General features: G+C 49.7%; 2 protein-coding genes across 4 annotated transcripts in view; both read right to left on the reverse strand.

The window, feature by feature from the left end:
- The window catches only part of LOC144366850 (adherens junction-associated protein 1-like), a 103,175-nt gene that overhangs the window by 51,737 nt on the left and 26,705 nt on the right, over positions 1–24,733 (reverse strand). The window contains exon 11 of the mRNA XM_078021701.1: positions 24,493–24,569. The gene's annotated coding sequence lies outside the window, so the exon portion shown is untranslated. The remainder of the gene's footprint in view (positions 1–24,492; positions 24,570–24,733) is intronic.
- LOC144366846 (uncharacterized) lies at positions 1,399–14,716 on the reverse strand. Of its 3 annotated transcripts, XM_078021691.1 has the most exons (11): positions 13,290–13,508; positions 12,120–12,325; positions 11,678–11,883; positions 10,491–10,605; positions 9,008–9,123; positions 8,612–8,842; positions 7,424–7,538; positions 5,040–5,140; positions 4,757–4,873; positions 3,671–3,785; positions 1,399–1,770 (listed from the first exon to the last, which is right to left on the reverse strand). In XM_078021691.1, exons 1-11 carry the CDS (start codon positions 13,349–13,351, stop codon positions 1,565–1,567), a joined length of 1,590 nt encoding a protein of 529 aa, XP_077877817.1. In that variant the 5' UTR covers positions 13,352–13,508; the 3' UTR covers positions 1,399–1,564. The 3 variants fall into 3 exon arrangements, with proteins under 3 accessions (XP_077877817.1, XP_077877818.1, XP_077877819.1); XM_078021692.1 differs by lacking the exon at positions 4,757–4,873 and having other exon boundaries at positions 13,290–13,524; XM_078021693.1 differs by lacking the exons at positions 7,424–7,538; positions 8,612–8,842; positions 9,008–9,123 and having other exon boundaries at positions 13,290–14,716.

Below are 24,733 nucleotides of genomic sequence, written 5' to 3' on the forward strand. Positions count from 1 at the left end.
CAATTCCACAAAATTCCATGGAAACCCACTCATCACACCTTTCTGAAAACACTGGAAATGTAGGTTTCATGCAAGGAACTCTGGGTGACAGATGGCAAAGTTTGCCAAATGCAAACATGCCTACCAGCTCTGAGAAGCCATTCTCATTCACACTGCTTCAACCAGGGAAAATCCCCAGGTGCTCACTGAGAACAAGTTAGCTTGTGCCACTTGAAGCTGCTTCCACAAACAGCTTCACTTCTGCACTTCTAAGCTGTTCTCCTCAAGAACTTTCAGAGCACAGTTCAGGCAGAGAAACACGAAGGGTGCCAGAAAGAGTTCTCTTGAATCTAGCATCACCAACTTTCAGGAGAAAAGAGGACCAGCTGAGAAGATCAGTTCTCCAAAGTCTCACTGACATCCATTTGTCACACTTGTTTACAACATTCACTTGAAGTGCAGGTGCCCACATGAGTGAACTGTTTTTTTTATCAATGGCACAGAAGCTTCAATGTGTAAGCATGCCTGTCACCTGTAAGAAGCAGTTTTGAATTCTTCTAGGTCCACAGGAAAAAAAATAGCATGTGCTCACTTACAACAAAGTTAATCAACAAAGTAAATTGAAACTGCTTGCAGCAAACAGCTTCCATTCTCCCATTCCCCAGCTATTTTCAGCAATCGCATCCAGAGTCCAATTTCAGCTCAATATAAAATGTGTGCTCCCAAGGAAGCCTGTATAATTGACATCACCCAACTTGGGGAGGCAAGGGGAATGCTGAGAAGATCAGTTCTTCAAAACTCCTACTTTTTCAGAAAACTCATTGAAAGGCAGGGTACCCACTTGCAGCCATCAGTGGTTGACAGATGGCACAGAGGCTTCAATGTGAAACCGTGAATGCCAATCATTACAAGTGCTTCTGACACACTCTAGTGCAACCTGGGACACCCCAAAGTGCTCAACGAGAACACACTTTGTTCCTGCAAGTGGAAGCAGCTTGCATGAACTGTTTCAATCAGGAAATTTCAAGCTCTTCTCAGCAAGCACATTCAGAGCACAGTTTTGGCCCAATAGAAAAAGGGTCCTAGCAAGAGGGTCCCACACCTACGATCACCTTCTTAAGGTAGCTTCCCATCTTCTGTGTGGAAGTGGGTTTCTCCTTGGCCCTTATGCTGTGGAGGAGACCACTAGGAGCTAAGCTTCATGCAGGACCATCTGACCTGGACTTTTTGCAAGCCCTATGAAGCCCTCACACAAGCTCAAATGCTACAGGACTTTGCAGACCAGTCCATGCAACAGTAGACATTCATTAATTGTCTAGACTCTACAGGTTACTAAATGCATGGCATTCATTATCATCAAATGCACAATTTTGATCAAAAACCATCACAGTAGATCAGGTAACAAATCATCACAGTAGATCAGGTAACAAAAACATATATATTTTAAAATAATAATATATTAATGGAAACAACAAATACAGGATAGAGTAACAACTGTGTTACTAAACAGGGTCAAGGACAATGGCAAACTATAGATTCAAACTTTTAAGCCAATAGTAATCAATGTATATATTCCTGGGCTGCCTCAGCCCCGCCCAGGCACACACCAGCAGAATGGTTTTGCAAGCATCCTCAGGAGGGCTGGAGCCTTCTTTGCAGGACGAGAGGGAGGTTGAGGCTGGATCCACTCATCATTCTTTTGGGAGAGGCTCCTTTTCCTCAGCACGAAGTTGGGTTTTGTGTGAGGGTTCTTTGCGTAAAATACGTTGGCCTGCGCTGGAATCCTCAGCTCTGGGGAGAGAGGGGTGTACACAATAAGGTGGCTCAGGAGGTGCTCTCTGGGACACCCCAACATCTGAGAGCCTGTGCCAGAAATGAACTGAGCCACACACCTGAGAGCTCTCCAATTCAGCACCAATACCAACAAGACAGCCTCCACAGTCCTCCCTTAGGAAAAACTAGGCAGAGCACTTCAACACACCTAATGTCTGTTCCTACCAAAGGCTTTGGACTCCAAAACATCCCAGGTCCTCTTGCATCTGCCAAAGCACACCACTAGGGTTTGCATCTGAAATCTCCCACAAAAGGCCCTTTGCCGAAGATTCAGACCCCACATGAGCCATCTTCACAGGTGGGTTTGGAGGGAAGCATTGGATGGGAGTGCTCTGATGTCAACATGAAATTCTCATTCAAGATGAATACACTACTGGGGGGTGGGAGGGACTGGAAGAAAGGTTGAGCATGGTTGGAGGAAGACCTAAACAGGGGTGCACCCTGGGCAACAGTACCTTGTCCCTGTTGGCTCCACTGAATCCTCATTCTCCAAGTAGAGGTCCTCCTTCTCTTCTCCGTCTTTCTCTCTCTCCCTCTCTCCCAGCCTTGTTCTCTCTCTCCCAGTCTATGCCTTTGTGGCAAGGGCTGAGGAGCTCTCCACTGCCACACACTAGAGCTTTATGGACAGCCTCAGTGCACAACCAAAGAAAAAGTTGTGAAACCCAGAGAAAAGGCCTAGGATTCCTCAAGTATGGCCACAGTGAGGACAGGCTGACCAGCACGGATACCACATTAGAGCCACGCTTCTGCATTGGTGGAGCCTGCCTCCATGTGAACTAGGCTTCTGAGAATGGAGGCCACATTCCAAATGCTGCCCTCCTGAGAACAATGATTCCAAAGACCAGCAAAGGGACTGCTTCCCTCCAACATGGTGTATGGCCCAGTGGTGCCATGACCTTGAGTGGGGGAATACAAAAGCCAGCTTCTCCTTCCTCTGAACACCTCTTTCCTGTCGCCCTCCTCTAACCTAGAGCCTGTTCTCCATCCCTTCTGGGTTGGATGTGGGGATCTCTGCTATGAATTTCTTAGGCTACCAAGGCCCCAGACAGACTTCCTCTTCCATAGACTCTACTAACCTAACAGAAGGTTAAGATAGGAGACCAGTGATCCTAGAACTCATTGGGATGGTGGTCTTCAGCATACATAGGATGGGATAATGGCTGCTGAGGTGTTTGGCTCACAAAAACCAACCAACCAACCAATGAAAAAGCGCTGACATTATTATCAGATGAGCTCTGTGGCTACGTGCTCAGGAAGCCCTCATCTGACTTTAGTTAGGGATCATAACCTGGCTATTGGGATCACTCCTTGGCTAGTGGACTCAGGTGCGGAAGACCATGGAATTTATGCAAAAACAGATGATTCAAGCTGTCTCCCAGGCTGTGTTTTCTTCCCAATTTCATCCTGTTACTGCTTGCTAGAATCTTGGCAATTCTCTGCCAAGGCAGTGGTTTTCTGGTCACACAGAAGGCTTTCAATCCTACTGCTTCAGTCCACAAAATGCCAGTTCCCTCTTTAGCCCATGCATTCCCATGTTCCTCTGAAACCACTCCTATCTCAGACCACAGAACCATACTGCCCCTGGAAAGAGGCTTTCCTCCTCACTCCTCAATGATGTCAGCTTTGGATGCCTGTTCATGTCCTGGGCAGGGCACATGGTGGGGAGCCGCACTAGCCACTGGGGTATACCAAAACACTTGGAGAGCTTACACCAGCAGAAGTGCAGTTGGCTTTGTGCACGAGCCCAACACACCCTGTTGGAGTGTTCTTGGGGGTCAGAGACTACTCTTTGGTGCTAAGAGTTGACCTGAGTCCACATCCTGACCCTTGCTCTCTGTCATCTGATTGTCCCACTTACTCTGACAGTGAGAGATGATTTGGCCCAGCTCATATTCCTCCGGCTTCTCCTGAGTAAGCAAGTGTAGCTCGAGGGCCCTGCGGATGACGACAGGAGCCCGATCGTGGCAGGTCACCTGGAGCAGCATGGGAGACAGGCCTTCAGGAAATGGGCCTTGAAGTGACTACTCAAGGACAGTGGGCAGGGGCATTCTGGAGGCACCTCCACTCTAAATACAAGGGCAACATCCATGACCCTACTACCTGAGGCTGACCTCCTGCTCATTGCGTGGGCTCTTCCCATAGGCTACTAGCCCAATCCTTGTACATAGGACTTCCTGGACCTGCCATTGCTCTTTGTGGAGCTGCACTTCTCTCCAAGTGAAAGGACCCCACTACCTGCATACAGATGCAGTCTCATCCCACAAGTTGGGAGGAATGGGACAATAGCCTCCAAGATCCCAGGTCTACCCGAGGATGCAGGCGGCATTGGGAATGGCCTAGGCACAAAACCTAGAGGCTTTGGTCTGGATTGCCAGGGCCCAAATCAGACCCAGGAACATGACCACTCACAGGAGTGACGAAAGATAACCACAAGAGCTCCTGGCCTCCAGAGGCTCAGTGCTGGCTGGGGTGTAGGAGGGCACCTCATACGGCAAGGGTGGTCATTGGGTTACCTGGACAATTAGTGTGCTTGCTCCACATCCATACTGACTCTGCAGAGAGACCCTCTCAGCTCCTTGTTCAAGGAACATGCAGAACCTCATACTGGTGTCCTGCTCCATAGATGCCAGCATCCCATAGAGTGGAACCTGCAACCTAGGTCCTGGCCTGTTCTCATCTGTCACCCATACCTGCCTCTGCCCTTCTGGACTGCATGCTGCCACCTGACACACAGACTCCCTCAGACATGGCGGTGAACAAACTGCTGCTCTCCCTCATCTCAGCTCCAGCCCTTCACACTGACCTCTTCCTTCTTGATTCCCATCTATCCTCCTGATCATCCAGAAGCTCCAAATTCAAGAGGGCATGAGTTCATGGTATTGGACCAGTGTCTGCTCCCCACCCAGGTGTAAGCACCAGGGGACACCCCTGCTCCCAGGCTTACCAAAACAGTCTTGGCCATCTTTGGACTTTGTGTTTCTAAGTGGACACGAATTAAGCAGGTGTCTCCCACCTGCCTGTGGGAAAGCGGCCTGGAGGACTTGCAGGTTGATTCTGAGAACTGTGGGGGATGGAACATCAGCAAACCCAGAAAAAGAAAGCCACCCCAGCCTGTCAGTTGGCTCTATGGGCTTCTAGCACATATGTCCAGGTGCTCAGGCTTCTTATTTTTCCAGGTGGGAGTGGAATGGCAGCACAAGTACAGCTTGAATAAGGTAGGTGTTTACCTCCTTTCCCTTGACCTCGAGGCGTTTCATCACGATGAAATAATATTTTATTTGTGGATTCATGGACAGATACATGAGTGAGTGGTCAGGGACCTTGATTTCTGCAGAGCAAAGTGGAGAGAATTGTTAGGTGGCACTCAAGTATTATACCACAAACACCCACAACCCCTGAGAGTCTCCGCCAGGGCGAGCCTGCACCAAAATTGAGAGCCCTCCTATCCAGCTACAGTGCCACCAAAGACTCCCTTAGTGATTCTTCCCTGGAGAAGATGATGTACAGGATTCTAAACCAAAAGAGCACCTGGCAATGGAAACAGCACCTTGGGCCCAGAACTTCTCAGTGCAGGTTGGATCTGCCAAAGGGACACTGCTAGGCTCTGCATCAGGATTGGCAAGGCTCCTGTGCAGTTATGCTCACACATGGGCATTCAGGGAAGCATTCGATGATGGGCGAATTTATCCCCTTGCCCTGGATGAATCCACTCATGAATGAATACGCGGAAGGGAGGTGGTATCCATCAGAGGTGTGTTGGGCATGGACCTGGGAGGACTTCAGCAGGGTGGTGCCCTGGATAACTCTATTGTTTTCTAGGTTCGCTCTCCTTCCCCTTGTTTCTCATCAGGAGCTGTCTGCTTGGTACTTTTATTCTGGTTCTTGTTCTACTTCTGGCTCTTCTTTCTGTCCTGCATCTTCTTGTAGTTCTTTCTGGGTCTTTTTCTTGTTCTTACATGATTCCTTCTCGTTCTTCTTCTTGTGTGTCTCCCTCCACACTTCCTTCTGTTCACCTCCTTCTTTTTCTTCTTCTTCCTCCTGCTCTTCATCGTGTGATCCTCTCTCCACTCAGGAGTGTCTCTTTCTCCTCCTCCTCCTTCTCCTTCTTTCTCTGGCAATGGCAGGGCGTCCTGAGGAGTTCAAATCTATCACACTCTTTTGCCCAGATGCAGCCTCTGTTCAGTAGTCCAAGATGAAATCAGTTCTCAATCAATGGCCAGGAGTGAAACCAAGACCAAAGACAAGTGACTTCCTTTCTTTGTCATTGTCACAGTCAGGAAAGACTAAATAACAGACACCACATTCTGGATAGGCTTGTACCTGTTGTAGTCAGCACTCATCTGGACCAGGATTGCTAAAATAGATTCCACCTCCATAAAGCTTCCCTAATGAAAACAAGGTTTCCAAAATCTAGGAGAGGGCCAGCATCACTGCCACCCTCCTGCCATAAGGCATAGATGCCATCACACCTAGTGGGTTCCAGGGCCCCCGTAGTCCTCCCTTTTGACGTCTGTTACACACAAACCTCCCCTGGTCTGCAGCCTGCTCTCAACTGATGCGTGGCATGGGTTGAAAGTCTGTTTCTGAAATCACCTTTGTAGATTCTCGGTTTGGTAATTCCTTTTGACTGGCTTATTTTTTTACTAGGGATAAAACCAGAGGCACTTAAGCACTGAGACCATTCCGAGGCCTTTTTACTTGGGTACAGAGTCTCCATAAGTTTCTGAGGCTGTTTGGAAATCCCCATCCCCCTGCACTGCCTCCCAAGTCCCTGAGATTCGCACACACTGCCCCTTGCCCAGCTCCTTGCACCTCAGTCTTCCTTATGTGTGAGACAGAGACAACCCAAATGAGGCGGTGTGTGAAAATGGGAAAACTCACTTACGTGTCCGACAGATGGTGGGTTCTACTGTGGACAGGCTGGGATGGTGGAGGCTAGGAGTGTCTGGCTCACAAGAAAGGAAAGAGCACTGGAATTGTGGACAGCTCAGCATTGTGGCCTCTGTTCTTCAGATGCCCTTCTTTGTTGCTGGAAGGAATAATAACCTGGCCATTCTGATATCTTCAGGAGATGGGCACCCAGGCACAGAGGACTTGGAATTGTTCCAAAAAGAACCCAAACAGGCTGTCCCCTGGCCTTGACTTCCTCTTCACTGAGTCCTGTTCCCAGTTGCTGCAATCCTGACATTTTTGAGTAGGCAGGATTTCTCATATCCTGGCCATGGATTGGGACCTGTGCTGCTTCCGTCCATAGCAATGCTGATCCAATCAGGACCCATGCTCTGCTCCTCTTCATTTGAAGGCATCTTTATCAGTGAGCCATAAACCAAACTGATGATGGATTGAGCCTCTCTCTGCCTTGCCCTCATCGATATTAGCTTTGCATTGCCAGACCAGGTCCAGGGGAGAACACATTTAGGGAGGTCCAGCAGCCCCCTGGGGCCTCATTGAGCACCTCCACATTGGACACGCCCATCACTGCACTTGGTTTCCTGCACAAGGCCCACCACACTCTGGCTATTTTAGGGCCAAGGCCCACTTTCTCTTGGCTGTGAGTTATCCTGAGCCCACTGTGGATCATGTCTCCCCACTGTCTGATTGTCCTACTTACTCTCATGCAGAGACATCATTCTCAGCAGCTCAAAGTTGTCCACATCCTCATGCTGCAACAAATTTTGGTCCAAGGCCCTGCGGATGAGGCTTGTCACCCTTTCCTGACACATCACCTAGATCAGGGTGGGACAAATGTCATCAGAGAATGGCTTTTAGAAGAGTTACCCAGAAGACTGTGGTCAAACATTCAGGAGAAATGTTAGCTACATATACAAGGGCACAATCTTGTTATCATGCTACCTGAGTGTGGCCTCCATATAACACCTGGGTTCATGCAACGTGCTACTAGAACAATCCTGGTACAAATATCTGCCTGTACCTGCCATCTCCCCTCCCCCTGGGGAGCCACATTCCACTCAGGTCAAAGGACCAAGCTGCCTATGCACACTCTCATCTCACTGAGATGACAGCAGTGGGCCAGGGATCTGTGTACCAAGTGTGCTCTGGGATGCAGGCTGCCTTTGTGGGTGGAAGAGGCATATGCACTGAAAATTTTGGTCCTGACTGCCACTACACAAAACAGACTCAGATACAAGAGTGTGCACTTGAGTGCTTCATGATAGCCTGGAGAGGCCCTGGGCTCTGGAAGCTCGGTGCGGGTCTGGCTCTAATGATGTACTTGACTCAGCACTGGCAGTCACTGAACATGTCTCCTCTGCAGCTGGACACCTGCAGCATTAGCGTGTCTACTGCACATCCATAGAAATTCTGCCAAGAACCACTTTAGTTCCGTATTTACATACATGCAAAGGCTGACATTCCGAAGCTTTGGCATGAGCCCCCAGGTGATCCCGACCCCAAATTTCCACACCTAGTCATGCTAAGGAGGTTCTCTTCCCTGCCACCAGGAACACACCCCCTCCTACACATGTGACAAGTCACTGCCAGCTCCTCTGCTCCAACCTCACTCATTGAGAATACCAAGTTCAAGGCACTGCAGCCTACACCCTGGACATATCTCTGCCTTCATCTGTCCACAGCACTTCCGTCTGCACTTCTGGCCTGCCAAACCCACAATACACAGGCCCACTCACCGCTGCAGCTGGGCATGCTGAGGCTCTCCCCCCTCAGGTCAAGCCCTTAAGACTGACCTCTCCTTAATTTCCCACCACAGCCCCAGGGTTAGCTGTGTCTCCTGCCTTCCACTGTGTGGACACCCAGGAGGCAGCCCTGCTGTCAGGCTTACCAGGATGCGCTTTGTCTCCCTCAGGCTCTGTCCCTCTAGGAGGACGTGGACAAAGCGGCTGTCTTCCACCTGCTCGCTGGAGTGAAGCAGTGAGGAGCTGCTACTGGTGACTTTTCTCATGCACCACTCATTGCTTTGGGTGGCCTGGGGCAATGGTCCTGCAGCCACCGCAGAGCTGCTGCTCACAGCTGCTGGGATCCTGGATGCCACAGCCACAGAAGGCTCCAAGAACTGTGGGGGATGACAACATCAGCAAAGCCCAGCACCTGCACCCCACCCAGCCTGGCATTGGCTCTGTGGGCATTCTACAACATCCATCCAGAACCTGAGGTTCTTGTCCCCTTGGAGGATGTGGAGTGGCACCAGGAGTAAAGACTGAAGAAGGTGGCTGTTTACCTCCTTTGGCTTGACTTTAAACAACTTGCTGACAGCTGTTTCCCGAAGAAGAATGGTATAATCGACTCTGCCATCCAGGGCGTAATATACGTTTCCATCAGCAGGGATCCTCAGCTCTGGAGAGTCAGGGGCAGAGGCGTGGTAGGTGACACTCAAGGAATACACTACCCAACATCCCCCACAACTGGGAGCCTCTGCCAGCTCAGGTCTCAAACACAGACCTGAGAGCCCCCGAATCCAGCTACTGTTCCACCAAAGACTCCCCACTGATTCCTCCCTGAGGACCCTCTATGCACAGGAGGTCCACTACAGGAACACCTTTCAAGGAAATAGCCCCTTGTACCCCAGACCCTCTTAGTTCACGTTGGACCCACCAAAGACAAACAGCTAGACTTTGTATCTGGATTGGTCCCCAAAGACTCATGTGTTCAAGGTTTTCTCCCCACTGCAGCAATGATCACAGGTGGGTTTGGGGAAGAGTTCTTGATGGTGGGTGCCTCCACCTTGCCACTCATAAAGGGCTACACTAATTGGAGGGGTATGGTTTGGAGGTGTTTTGAGCATAGGTGGAGGATGTCCACAGCAGGACTGTGCCATCCAGAGATATATATTTCTCTTGAGTTCCCCACTTCTGCATTTCGTCCTCATGAGTATAATTCTCATTCACATTTTTAATCAATTTATTGTTATACTTCTTGTTCGGCTTGTGTTTCTCCTTCTTGTTCTTGTTCTTCTTCATCTTCTCCTCATGCTTCTTCTTAAAGTCATCTTGACCTTCTTATTCATGGTCTCCTCCTTCAACTTATTGTCATTTTTCTACTTCTCCTTCTCCTCCTCCATGTCCTCCTTCTCCTGGTCCTCCTCATCCTTGTCCTCCTCCTCCTCGTCCTCCTCCTCCTCCTCCTCTTTCTTCTTCTTCTTTCTCTCTCTCTCTCTCTCTCTCTCTCTCTCTCTCTCTCTCTCTCTCTCTCTCTCTCTCTCTCTCTCTCTTTCTCTCTCTCCAAGAAGAGTTTACAAGCTGTGAAGGGTTCTATTCTACCACACTCTTCTCTCTAGAAATGGCCTCTGGTCCTAAGTGGACTCAGTTTGCAATGAATAGAAAGATTGGAAGCCAGAAATGATTCTTCATTGAACTGCTTTTCTCATGTACTCATCTAGGACAGGAAAGGCCGCCAAAGTAGGCACCCTGTGGTTGTCTGTCTTCTTGACACAAGACAAAGAAGCCGCTCTTCTTGGCCCCTTGTGGATAATATCTTTGCAATGCCTCCCCAGGCCAAGGAAAGAACACATGATAGGCAGGTCCACAGCCCCTGGGGAACATGAAGAACCTGCAGATTTATGCCCCATCATTACACTTTGTTTTATGCACAAGTCCTACCATACTCATCCTGGGCACTGGGTCAATGCACACTGTGTTTTGGCTCCCAGTTATCGTGAGCCCACTGTGACTCACTGCTCCCTACCCTCTGATGGTTCCACTTACTCTGATGGTTCGAGAGAATTTGCAGAAGCTCGTAGTTTTCTGGGTCCTCCTGCTGGAGCAAGTGTGCATCTAAGGCCCTGCGGATGATGACTGGAGCCCTGTCCTGGCAGGTCACCTGAGCAGGGTTGGAGAAAGCTCATCAGAGAGGGAATTTGGGAGTAGCTACCCAGAGGACAGTGCTCAAGGACAATCAGAGACAAGTGAGCTCTCAACACAAGGGCACCATCTTGATACCCTGCTACCTGAGGCCTTCATGTGATCATGTGGGGTCTACCTATGAGCCTCTAGTCCAATCTTGGTACAAGAGTTTGCTTCAACCTGCTATGCCCTACAGGGACAAGGGAATAAGGACCAAAAGGCTTTGTACAGACACACTCTAGTCCCATCAAGATGGGAGGAATGGTCCAGTGGACTTCCATATCCCTGCTCTGGTCTGGGATGCAGCTGCATTTTTGTGTGAACCAGGCACAAACCGTAGGTGCTTTGGTCCTGACAGACAGGGCACAACACACACTAGGACTCTTTAATGATAGGCATGGAAGTTGCTGAGCTCGAGAGTGTCAGTGCTTGCTAGGGTGTCAGGAGGTTCGGACCCAGCAGGTGCAGTGGTTCAACATGGCTCCCCTGGAGGTGGACACCAGAGTCTCATGATGGATACTCCACACCCAGGAAAATTCTGCAGAGAGAGCCGCTAAATCTCTATTCACATAAATGCAAACTAGGACACTAATGGGCCCCTCCAAGGCCCCCAGCTCTCTGTGACCCACACCTACCCACCCTAATCATTCTACAATGGCTCCCTTCCCTTCAACCAGCAACATATCCCCTTCCACACACAAGAAAATAACTGCCAACTCCTCTGCTTTAACCTCCACGGTTCAATATACTCCTCCTCAATACCAAGGTCAGTAGAGGATGGCCTGTACCCTCGATATTTCTCTGACCTCCTCTGAACCCAGCACTCACTCCTGCACTTCTGACCTGCACACCCCAAAACACGCAGGCCCACTCGCACCCAGACTTGGCATGCTGCTGCTCTCCCGCCTCTCTCTTCCTCACTTTCTGCTCTCCTTCCTGACCTTCCAGAATCTCCAGTTCAAGAAGACAGGCCTAGTCCAAAGTGTTTGCTGTTGACTCGGTCTTCCTCACTGTGGGCTCCCAGGAGACTCCCCTGCTCGACGACTCACCAGGATGCTCCTATACTGTGTTGTCCTTTCGTTTTCCAGGTAGACGTGAATGAGGCACCTGCCCCTCATCCGCTTGTTATATTGGGGCCTTGGGGAGGACGGAGTGGAGACCCCTGATGTCCTGGACTCCAGATCTTCCCCTTCCCTGGGAGAAGGCTCTGGCTCTGGGGTTGGCTGAGGAGCCGTGACAGGAACTGAGCTTGTAGCTAGAGGAGAAAAGATGCCAACATGACTGCCTTGCCCTGACCTTCGCACAGACAGACAATACCCCTGCTGCCAGGAAGAACTCAGGCCCTTAGCCCACACAGGACCTCTTTGCAGACTGGGGTCACTTCCTGAATGGACAAACGCTTGTTCTAATTTCCAGCCCAACACCAGGCATACAGACTCCCTGCAGTGGGACAAGAGTCGGACCTTTCCTCATATACCCTTAGGTACTCACCACAGTCCGCCTGGCTCTCAGGCTTTGCCTGGCTTGATTTGCCATCTTCAATTGGGGCCAGGAGGTGGTGTGCTTGGTGTTCCAGGTTCAAGCCACCCAGCAGGAGCCACATGGATAGCAGCTGCTGCAGACTCAGAAAGCCTGGAGGCTGATGGGAAGCCTCGGAGTAGAGGTTCACCCAGGTCCCCAGGAAGGAAGGTGAGGCACTGTGGGGAGGAAAATGTGGAGTCAGCAAAACCCTGGCCTTGCCTATGCCACGGCCTCCAGAGAAAACCTCTGACCCTACACTGGGGAGAGCAGTCTTTCCTCAGCCTTCCCAAGTCAAATCACCTTGAAGGTCCCTACTCTAGAAACAGGAGCCCACCCTCTTGACCCCAAGCCCATTCTATGTTGAAGTTGGTCCAGGGGTCCACCATAGTCACTGAAGAGGACAACGTGCAGTTATGCCCCATGGAGTCAGGGATGCAGTCACATGTAGGATATGTACTCATGGCACCTGCGGTTTGAGGCTGACCCCCATGAAAAGGGACACAATGGCAGTCATTTGCACCCCATTTTTCAATGAATTATAAAACGTGACTGGAAACGTGTCTTCACACAGTGGGTGATTTCTCCATGTTCATCAGTGAATGAGCCCAAACTGCTGATTCCCACATATCTCTGGGTGTGGGAGCCGCCATGTCCAAAGCCCCTGTCCAGCTATGTCCCAGCTAGGATGCTCTGTCGCACTATGGAAATTAACATGTCTTTATTAACCCAAAAGTGCTTTTCCAAAGGCCTGAGTTTTGAGACGCCTCTGGCACAGATCTACGTTCTTCACAAAGCCAATATCACACCAGAAAGACCACCTGGCCTCGCTGAGTCCACCTGGGAATGATCTCAGTGCACACCATTGAGCTGTGGTGCCCACTGTGTGGGGACTGCTCCACGAACCTCTGTGGATCAGCTGGAGTCAGGATGGTTTCTCTGCCTGAGAGGGGAGTTCACTCCCCTTGCAAGGCTGTGGCAGGCACCTCCAGGACTCGTCCCATTTGGGGCTGACATTCCACTATGAGTGTGGTCCTCTATCTCATTAGGTATCACAAACCTTTGGGTCCCTGAGAGGCACATGGCAGCCGCAAGACAGGCATGAGGGGGCTACACACTTGGGCTTGGTGGTCTGGTGCTTACCTTGGGAACAAGAGATCCAGCACCTGCTGGGTGGGGATGGAATCCCAGGAGATTAACCCCATGTTGCTGCTGAAATGTAGGTTCCTCCCACAAATGACAGGCAGGAGCTCATTCCTAAGCTGGTTCTGCCTGTAAGGTTCAAGGCTCTGTACCCTGAAGGGCTCCTCCGTGTTCTCATCATTTTCACCCTGGGTTGGGACCAAGAATGGTGGGTTCAAAATGGAAATGGTGACAAACAGAAAAATGACTTGTGCCAATACACTAGAGTCAAAGCACAATGGGACAGTTCCCATCAGTACAAACACACACACACACACACACACACACACACACACACACACACACAGTCAGAATAGGAGTCCTGGGCCATTCATCAGGGATCAGACTAGAGGGCCTGCTGGGCTCACCTGCCCTGTGCTACTCACTGTTACTCTTGAGCTCCTGTGCGACAATTGCCAGAGGCTCTGGCGTCTAAGATGAAGCCTCACCCAGTGCATCCACAAAAGGGCTAGTTGGCCCCCCTGAGATTCTTGGGAGCCTGAGGCTCGGCATTGTTTGCAACCACAGGAGAACATCCTTCTCACTCCAGTTTCTCCAACCAAATGAGCTCGGATGGCTTGGTCAGTTAAGTGGGTGCCTGGATACCAGGGTTCCATGTTCTGTTTGATCCATTGTCAAGGCAATGATGTCATTTCCTGTGCCCATACCTGAGCCTCTTTTCACATAAGACCACTTTCAAAAGCCCTATGAGCTGCTGATTTCTCCTCCATGCCTAAACATCTCAGGTGCGCAGGTGTTCACCAACAACTATCCAAACATCCCCACCAGCATCTGCCCTGCTTGGTGCCACTAGAGTTCCAGCTTGGAGCCTTCAAAAATGCATTCACAACCAGTCCTTCCCTCTCAGCAGCTTTTGGACCCTGGTCCCATCATTGTGCAACTCATGGTGTGCCCAGTCTTTTCTGGAAAGTAGGGTAGCATCTAATCTCTAGGATTTATTGTGTCTATTGGCCCATAACACCCTCTATTCTCTCTGAAACCAGAGATGGGACTCACAGGTGGCTAAAGCACAAATGTAGAGATGGGACAATCACAAGAAGGGGAGAGACAAAGAATGCACCCCAACTCAATCAGGCCTGTGTCCCACACAGGGACGTGGCCAATGTCCGTCCCATCGTGGATGCAGTTCCCTCTCTACACCATGGCAAGTTGGAGGGGACTGAGATGCAGAGGCTGCTCCCCTCTGCCATACAACTTCCCAAGGCTTCTCCTAAGATTTCTAAAGGGCCAAGTGTGTCTAGTGTTGGGGTCTCACAGAGACTCCGAGGTAACACAGCATCCTGCTGCCCAGAACCGGTTCACCCCTCACCTCAAGGGGGCTCAGCCTCTGGATTCATGGGAATTGAAGTGGGTACAGGTGATGGGATATCACCTCCAAGACTGAGTTATGCCAAGTCCATGACCCCTGTCTGCATCCCTGTCTCCAGCACCACTCCCCTCTCTCTCTTTCCTCCCCAGATCAAACAAATCCATTTAGCAAGTGTGTCCTGTGATAAAGACATGACAGTCACCCATCCTCTCATTGCAAAAACACTGAGGCTCAGCCAACATGGATCCTACCAGGAACACAGGCATAAACTCAGAGTCCGATCCTCCCAGTCGAGCCTCAGTGGAGCCTGGACTCCCAGCCTCCTAAGTCGCCGAGCCTCAGTGGAGCCTGGACTCTCAGCCTCCTGAGTCAAGGAAACAGAGGTGCCTAGCCGAGCCACCTTGGATGCAACCGCACACAAACGGAACTTATCAATGCCCCTTGCTCTCAGTTGTGAGTAAGAGGGGAGGTGGTGTTTCACAACCCTGGACATCTAGTGCAGTCTCCAGGCTTTGGGGTGTGCCCTGGCCTCTCTCTATCTGCCCAGGCCCTCCAAATCACACTGGCCTTTTACCCAACCTCCTCCTAGGGCCAAACTCAATCCTGCCTCTCAATTTCTGCTGCCTTCCCCAACACACTGCTCCCCAAAATGAGCAGGGCTGGCTCTCTGTTATCATGCTGGTGTCAGCAGCAATGCCACCCCACTGACATAATTCTGAGTCCCAACCTAGGCACTCCAGCTGTCCTTGCCACATGTGGCCCTGTTTGAGCTCTGGCTCTTGCTCTTTTCTTTCATGTGCATGTGTTTTGAGGTTTTGAGTTTCTCCCACTGCAGAACTGCAGCTGTGGCAGGGTAGAGCTCATGAGGGTGACATTCTGAGCCACATCCTATTCTATCAGGACTGTTAACTGGGGTGACTGCTGGAACACAGTGATGAGTGAACACATGGGAGGTGGTTGGACCCACCTTGCCTCTGAGTGGCTTCCTTTCAGGACAGGAATGTAGGGATGGGAGCCCCTAGCGTGGGATGCTTTGCACAAGGCGTGACCACGGGCTCTTTCCTGGCAAAAATGGCTCCACTCAGCATGGAGAGCACTGTCATTCCTGGTGGCTAACAACAGCCCTGGACCCCAGAAAGGAATCCACACTCAAGATTAACGTCTGAGTGTGCGTGTCCTCGAGGAAATGAGGTCTCCTGATCCCAGGTGCAAAGGGGTAAGTCCTCTAACTCCAGAGGCCATGAAGGGACATCTGAGTTTCCCTTGTCCTTCTTTCCCTCTCTGAACCCATGGTGTCCTCACACTAAACACAGTTAGGACCCTGGCCTCATTCCCCAGTTGGGATCATTAGGCTCCATAAAGGACAGTCTCTAAGATGCTTAGTAAACCACCACCCTCTGCACAACCCATAACCCTATTCACCCAGGAGGCACGAGGATTTCTATTCAGGAAAACCAGGAAAGGGAGAGCCTTTCTCAAGGACACAAGGACATTAGTGAGTGAGGGAGTGATTAATGGATGGAGAACTATTTCCACCACCAACTTCCAGGAGCATATATGGCCCTTTGGGCACAGGTCTGTACCCTTTTTTTCCAATCAAGATTTTCAGAGAAGTGAGGCTGCCTTCTAGATGGCACCTCCACACTAAGGGGGTCTGCTACTTCTTCCACATGTACATATTGCAACGGGCCTCCCACTGTGCATCTGAGAACACTCTGTGGGCATCTGTAGCCTTTCAAGACCCCAGAAACCATGCGGGCACCCCAGCACCAGCAGAGCATTTGTGCACATCACAACAATCACCCTGGGTGAGAACTCTCCATTCCACTCTGTACTATGCCCTGCCATCTGTACTGATCAGTCCAACCCCTATCCTTCCTGTTTCTTGATTATACTACCATGGTTCCCACACATGGATGCCAGGGTGCTTGTGGCCCCCCCAACCATTTGAGTTCCAGGAACAGTGGAATGTGTTTTGGAACTTCTGGATGACAGGAAGTCCCACCCTCCAGGTTTTCATCTTCAATGTAATGAGTGCAGAGGGAGCCAGGAGGTCTCTGACAGGTAGAGAGAGGTGGGAGCTGATGGAGCCTCAACTAAGTGCCCAGGACTCTGGGTTCAGAGCTGGTGTTATGTGGAATTGTTGAGAGACGTGAAGAAAACCCAGCTCACTGTATGCAGAGACAGCAGATGCCCTCACGTGGTCAGGCTGCTGTGCTTCTCAGAGCCCCAAGATGTTCCACAGGTGTGGAGGTGGGGAACCCACATGCCAGCCCAGGCTGTTCCTGAGCACCTCTACCTGGATTCGAAGCACGTGACTCTGCATCAGAGTCCTCACATCAATGTATCCCGGCCCCCCACCCCAAAAGTTCTCTCAGAGACACTGAGGTTCCACTGCTCTGGACTTGCCCTTTTCTCTGGGATTCTGGGGGCCCATTAATTAGGAGGTCACAACAATTCTCAGCACACAGGCTGAGCCTACTGAGATCCCAGGAGTATCCAGGCATTGCTTCTATTTATAGTCCATCATGTCCCACGACACTGTGGACACGTATTGCACTCACCTAAAGAAACCACCAGGCCCAGGGCCTTCGTGCCACTGGCCTGCAGACACCTGGAGGAACAGGCAACCTATAGGCTGCGTGGAACCAAAGACCCTAGATCCTGGGATCTGAGCTGGACACACAGCTCATGTGCACACAGTCACCACTGTCACTGAGAGTGCAATTGAAACACCCGCAGAGTTAGCAGTGGACCTGATATGCCCACGAGTGGGGGTGAACTGCATCCCTTGAAAATGATCGTGTCCAGAGAAAGGCAAATTTTGTAGGATTTCACTTATCTCAGATTCTCAATTATCAGGTTCATAAAAAGATAGAATACAATGTTCTTTTCCTGGGCCTCAAGGGCACTAGAATTCAGCATTGATGGCAAGAGTATGTCCACGTGAGTTCTGGAGATGCATGGTGGTGACGCCTATACACCAACATGAACATGCTTAATGCCACTCAACTGGGTCCTCCAAAATGGCTTAATTACAAAACAGATGTTCGGTGACAGTTACCACAATGTAAACCCTTGGGAGACTGCTGATTGACTCATCTTAGCATAAGTCAATGAATAAAGGTCCTCAGGTGTCAAGCTACAAAATGTGGGATGAGCATGGATGAGGATGGGTGAGAGAATCCTCCCCCTCTATCACAATTAGGGAAGGATGTGCTGCCCTCAAGTGGCTGGGGGGCCTGGGATCCTGCCACAGAGGGGGATTCCAAACCTCACATCCCCTGACCGAGGCCAGAAGACCAGGTAGTCCAAGAACCCTGGGGTGGCCCAATGGCAATAGAGGTCAAAAGGAACTGGGATCTGCCTGGACCCTCAATCCCCTACACTGAGCAGGGCTGCATGACGAGGCCAGAGGCAATCCACAGCAATCTGCCTTTACAGGAAAACAGGGACTGCAGGCTGCCTCTGGCTCACTGACTCAGGGTGGTGTTTTCATAAAGCAAGACCACTTCCTCACATTTGACCAGCAGCTCATGCGCTGACAGCACAATGGCTGGCTTGACTCAGGCCCTGAGAAATGAAATAGAAAATTCATAGCAAACCCATCTTTAGCTCTTCCACATCATCAGGGGGTGTGATTCATTTCCATCAACAAAGATGTCTGAAATGATGTCTAAACATGCTGGGGACTCAGCTCCGTGTGGAACTTTTCAGGAAAAAGGGGATCAAATCTCATGAAGCAACTCTTCTCTCCTCTAGCCCATGGGCAATGCAAGGAACCTGCATGTTACCAGAGGCTCACTCTCTCTTCTCATGTCTTTTGGAAAGGATTCATTAATGCTTTTTTCAAGGTGAAGCAGAAGCCTGCATTCCCAGCTGCACAGAAGTGTTTGAGGGCATTGTCTCCCTTAAAACCCAAGAAGAAAAACAGGTCATTAAACAGGCACATGGATTAGAGTACATGATCAATGATCCCTCCTCCCTGAAGCCTTCCACATGCCCATCTTCCACATTCACAGAGAAATGCTTGGCCATTCTCAAGACCAGGAGACCATTTGCTCATCACCAGGAAGTCAATAGGAACATGAACAGAGTAGCATGGATTGCACAAGGTGGCACACCAAGGATCTGCAGCACAGCTGCTAGAACACAAGAGCTTAACTTCAGTATTGACTTTCTGTCACCTGCCAAGTACGATGTTAATGTCAAGCACAACATGCAGATATGCAAGTAGTGGGTGACACGGTGCATCCATTCACAGAAGTGGGCAACATCTTCATTGGAACAAGGAAGTATCTTATCCTTACTCATCAAAATCATCACAAAGAATAAAATGGATGCACTACTTCTCATTTCACTATCATGTAGCTGTTGGAATTCCCTATGAAATAATACCTCCTCCAAAATAAAAAATATCTCAGACATGTGTCAACTATTCAATGGATGACATTTTAAAAACTAGGCCTTTACTTCATATTTATGTATGCTATAGACCTGCCTAAGGCTTTTTGAGAAAGGAGCACATAGAATTGGATCTTTGAAAATCTCACATTTGCCGATAAATATTACCGACAATGTCAGGCATGGAGAAGTGAAAAGTGGGACTTTGGATACTCAAAGAATGCTATGTTGTGAGATTGGTGTCTCTGACTCATAGACAGCATGTGGTTTCTATGAAAGCTGGTGAGGGAGCAGGAGTAATGAAGCACATTGAACAGATGACCTCAGGGAATACTGACAGATAGGCCAAACTGGAGAACATGTTCCAGCTAACATTGGTATTTGGGCTCCTGAGCCCAGTCCTGTTTTAAAAAAAGTTGCAGACAGGCAGTGTTCATGTACAAAATGTCTACCATGTAAAAGTGGGTAATTGAAATGTCATCTAGGTACACATCTGATAGAATGGTCTGCCAACCTATGAATTTCATTCTAAGAAATAAAAAGAAAAACACAGACATGAGACATGAAGATAAAACCTTGTCTTCACCAGGATGCCTAAAAATAGGTTTTATTTGCCTCATGCAAATAGCTTTCAATAGAACTTCTGATTTCTGAATGAACTCATTCAATTTTATAATGCACAGATCATAAGGTTTTCTTTACAGAATATTCTCTTTTTCTTCTTCTTCTTAAAGCCTCACATAGAAAATGTCTCACAGGACATAGGAGGGGAATGACCCAAAGGATGAGAGAATGGCTGGAACCTTTCTCAAATGTGCCCATGTAGCCTAAAGTTTGAAGGCACCTAATTGTACTCTAAAACAATGATGAACCCATTTGATCCATTAATTAATATATAGCACCGCTTGAACCAAATCACAGAAAAATGGAAACAGATGATCGAATTTCTCTTCTCCTATCAGCTCCTGGCCCAGACTCTCCCCAGAGGTGGCTCTGGTCATCTGTTTGTGAGGGAGTCACCCGTGGTCCCCTATCTCTCAGAAAAGAAAATCACCTCAGCTACTGTCCCTAAAGCCAAGTGATGGCTGCGGTTTCCACACTGTGTGGATCTGGAGAGATGCACAGTGCCGCTGGACCAGCCTATGTTCAGGGCTGTATCTGTGTCCCATAGCTGAAACATGTGGTCCAGGGTCTTCTTTCCACACACAGGTCCTAAGAACTTGCAGTCAGCACGTGCCTCCTTATTCACTGTGGCCACAGACTTCCTGCCAATGGCCATTGCATTGTACATGTCTTATAATTTAACATGGCATTGAAATGAACTTCCTTCTGGCAGCTTCCCAGGGCACGTCCCAAGACCTGAATTTCTGTGTTGTAGGGAGCATAGCATTCGTGCATTTTTTAAGTTTCATGGATAATGTTAAATGTGCCTCCAAAGTGTATGAAAAAAACTTATCTTCCTATCCCCTCCCAGCACATATTATCAACATCCTTAATTTTTGTAAAAAATAAATAAATAAAATACATCATTTGAGCCTGTGTTCATCTTCTTGCCAGCTGTGTTCCAGTGACCTCCTCCCGTGCATAGTGCTCATCTGTGTTTCTCCTCGTGCCTCCTGTTCTACTGGGTTGCCATTTCCTCCCAATCGGTCCCTCTGTTTTGACAATGTTTGGGGCATATTTCGTTGGAGAGTAGTTTCTAATGTGGATGGTCAATTGAACCATCTTGACAGCTTTGGGTTTTGAGGATTGAAGCCAACCCTCTCCATTTCTAGGCCACAGCCTCTTCTCCTAGATTTCTACCAGTATTCCAGTAAATATTTCATTTAATTTGGTTGGTCTCTGTGTCTGGGTTCAAGACTTAGGTCCTGGACTTGCTAGCAGGGACATTGTGCTTTCTGGTTTGTTGTGTTGGCTTCTTGGGGACACTGTGAGGATCAGGTAGGCAAGGCAGGTAGAGTGGCTGGCCTAGAGCATGGCCCAGAGGGAGCGTTTGATCAACATTATTTGTAAAATGACAGCTGTCAATTATCACAACCAACATGAAAGGCCATCATAATAATCATCATTATTAAAATATTGGTCACAATAATGTTTTCTACTTCTATGGTACAACTGTATTATACTCTCCATGAGTGAGGTCACAGGCCATGTGTCATTGTGTGCCTGCTTCTGTCACTTAGCCTGGAGGCCCCTGGCATAGTTTGTGCTTCAGGACTGGAAGCTCTTTTATGATACAGTTTTGAAGTGGCCATTGGTCGCCTGATGGTACTCCATGGGGTCATCTGAGCCTGGCTTGCATCTGGCTCCTGCAACCAACATCCTGTTTTGCTAGAAACTCCATCGAAAGAGGCTTGGAACTCCTGCTCTCTTGTTCATCTCTGAAGTTCTGGCATTTCTTCTCAGATGGCTCCATCTCCAAACCTTTCAACCCCCTCCCCTGCTCCAGGGCTTTGAAGCGGTTTCTTTGGGAGCTTCTGCACAGGGTTAAGGACAAGCTATTCCTCACATGCTCCTTCAACAGGAGGAAGAGAGGGACCAGAGGGGCCACAGGGAGCAACCTCTTGCTCTGTTCCAGGCAGCCACTTCCAGGCTGGGGCTGCAGCCTGAAGCTGTCAGGACGGCTCTGGCTAAGGGGGAAGACCTACCCAAGCCTGGGTCACAGCCTCCCATGCCCCAGGGCAGCTGGTGAGCACTGGTGGAGGGTGGAGGGGAAGGCTTGCACCCCAGGAGTCGGGTCTGGACAGCATTTAGGTGAGAAGAGACCACTGGTCACCAAGGGGATGTGAAGCAGGGGTGACCCAGGGCAGCCATGAGATCTCCTCTAAAGACCACTGTGGTCCCAGCAGTACAAAGGGACTGAGTGACATTATTACTCTTCCCTGTTTTAAGGACAGAGGTGTGGAAGGGATTCCTGAGAGTCACAGAAAACATGGCTCACAGGTTTCATTTAGCCATCTAGGAGTGACCTTGGCCGCACTGGTGGCAATTCCCCGGACCTTTGATGAGCCCCCTGGCATCCTCCCAGTGAGTCCTCCCAGGCCCAGTCTCAGGGGCAGCCAGCTGCTCTGACTGCTTTCCCTGGACCTGAGGATCACATGGGGTTTCGAAATTCTTTTTGTTGCCGCACTGGGCATTGAACCCAGGGCCTTGCACATGCTAGGCAAGTGCTCTACCGCGGAGCTCACCCAGCCCTGAGGGTGACAGGTTTGGAGAGTATTTGCTGAGTCTTGGTGAGGTGAATCCTCATAGTCCTGAAGTCAGCACGTTTCTCTACCAGCTGCATTTGCAGGGTTAAGATCTTTTTTTTTTTTTTTTAATATTTATTTATTTTTTTTTTTGTTTCTACGGACACAACATCTTTGTATGTGGTGCTGAGGATCAAACTTGGGCCGCACGCATGCCGGGTGAGCACGCTACCTCTTGAGCCAAATCCCCAGCCCCAGGGTTAACATCTTAGCTTGAGTTTTGTTTTCCCTTATTTCTTCACTTCTCTCTCTCTCTTACTTTTGGTACCAGGGGTTGAACCAAGGGGTGCTTTACCACTGAGCCACATCCCCAGCCCTTTTTAAACTACTTCATTACAGACAGAGTCTCACTGAGTTGCCAGAGCTTCACTAAATGGCTAAGGTTGGCTTCAAACATGCCATCCTCCAGCCTCAGCCTCCAGAGTGTCTGGGATTACAGGCATGTACCACTGCCCCCCAGCTCTGCACTATTCTTAATCAGAGAACCTGTGGGGCTATGTTTACTAGGTATGAATTTAGTTGCCCTCCAGAGAAAAGAAAAAGTAACAAAGCACTGCTGTGTGAGCAAATCAGGGATGACCCCAGGACAGGCTCAGCTTTCTCTCCAAGGAAACCCCACTGCCAAAAAGGAGCCCCTTGGCCAACGCAGTGGTGCGCTCCTGTAATCCCTGCACCTCGGGAAGCTGAGGCAGGAGGATCAAAAATTTCAAAATCAGCCTTAGCAATGGCAAGGCACTAAGCAACTCAGGGAGACCCTGACCCTAAATTAAATTCAAAATTGGGCTGGGGATGGGGTTCAGTGGTCAAGCATCCCTGAGATCAATCACCGGTACCACCCCCCCGTGAAATAAAAGAGCCTCTCCTAAGGACTTCCATGTTGGCTGAGGCAGCTGCCTGCAAGTGGGTGTCTTGCAGAATGCAGTCAATCTCCCCAGGCCTGGGCTGTGGGGAGGGGTTGGCCCAGTGACCAGGGGTTAGCCCCCAGCTAATGATCACTTGGTATTGTGGTTTGGATGTCAAATGTCCCCATTGCCCATGTGCTAAAGGCTTGGTCACCAGCCTGTGGCCCTTGTGACATAATGGAAACTTTAGTAGGTGGGGCCTCGTGGAAGGAATGAGATCATTAGGGGTGTGACCTTGAGGGGGATATTGGGACCCAGCCCAGTCCTACCCACCCTCTTCCCAGTTACCCAGAGATAAGCAGCCTCCTCTGTCATGTGCTCCAGCTGCCAGGATGTCCTACTGTGCTGCCACAGGCCCAAAGCAACAGGGCTAAGGTGCCATGGACTGAGACCTATGCAGCCATGAGCCAAAAGAAACCCTGTTTCTGTTTAAGGGGATTCTCTCAGATGCTTTGTCACAGCAACAGAAAGCTGACAGCACCCTTGGTCTGTGCCCTTGCTTTATAGATGGGGATGCTGAGGGCCCACAGGAAGCCGAGCAGCACCAGGTCACATGGTCCTGTAAAAACAACTATTATCCATTCATTCACTGACTACATGGCAGGAGCTGGACTCCAGATCTCAGTGTTTGAAAAAGTTGTGTTTCCTTCCTGCCCCTTAGTCCCTCGCTCTCTCTTTTTGTATGAATCCAAGAAGGACCTTCAGGAGATTGCAATGCCACCCAGTCATCCTAGCCAGCTTTGTACTTGAACATGAAGTTCATGGGATGTTTCTGCTTCACATTGTGTTAGTCACTAGTCATCAGAGAGCTCTGTGCTTTCACCTACAGAGTGCCACCCCACTTCCCTGCTGCAAGGGCTCTTCCTGCCAGGTCACCTGCTGGATGGAGGGCACTGCCCAGTGCCCTAGATCTCTCCTGAATGTCCTGTGACCAACCCACTGCAGGCCAGGCAGACATCCACAAAAAAAACAGTGAGAGGGTCTGGCGCCCCCTGCAGAAAGCACCCCCGTCCAGGTACTGTTATATAGATGCCCACAGAACATTCCCCAAACCTGCAGCAGCTTGGACTGCATCCAAATGCAACCACAGGCCGAGCACAGTGGCACCCACCTGTGATAGAGTGACTCAGGCGGCTGAGGCAGGAGGATTGTGGGTTTGAGGCCAGGTTTAGCAAATTATTGAGGCACTGTCTTAAGATAAAGAATTAAAATGGCTGAGGATGTAGCTCAGTGGCAGAGCCCCTGGTCCAATCCCCAGTACCAAGAGGAGGTGGAGATACCAGAGATGGGAACTTCTGAGTTGGGTCAATGGTAACTCCAAGTCCAATGAGACTGAATGCACAGGGAAAGCTTTAACCTGGAAAAGAAAAGGAGGCAGGGAGCTTCAGCTCCAGGTAAAGGACTAGGAATTGAACCCGGGTACCTTACCACTGAGCACACCCCAATCCTTTTTATTCTTGTTTTGAGAAGGGGTCTTGCTACGTTGCTGAGGGTCTCACTAAATCACCAAAGTTGACCTCA

Source organism: Ictidomys tridecemlineatus, chromosome 9 (genome assembly GCF_052094955.1).
Source record: "Ictidomys tridecemlineatus isolate mIctTri1 chromosome 9, mIctTri1.hap1, whole genome shotgun sequence".
In the NCBI taxonomy this organism is placed as follows: domain Eukaryota; kingdom Metazoa; phylum Chordata; class Mammalia; order Rodentia; family Sciuridae; genus Ictidomys; species Ictidomys tridecemlineatus.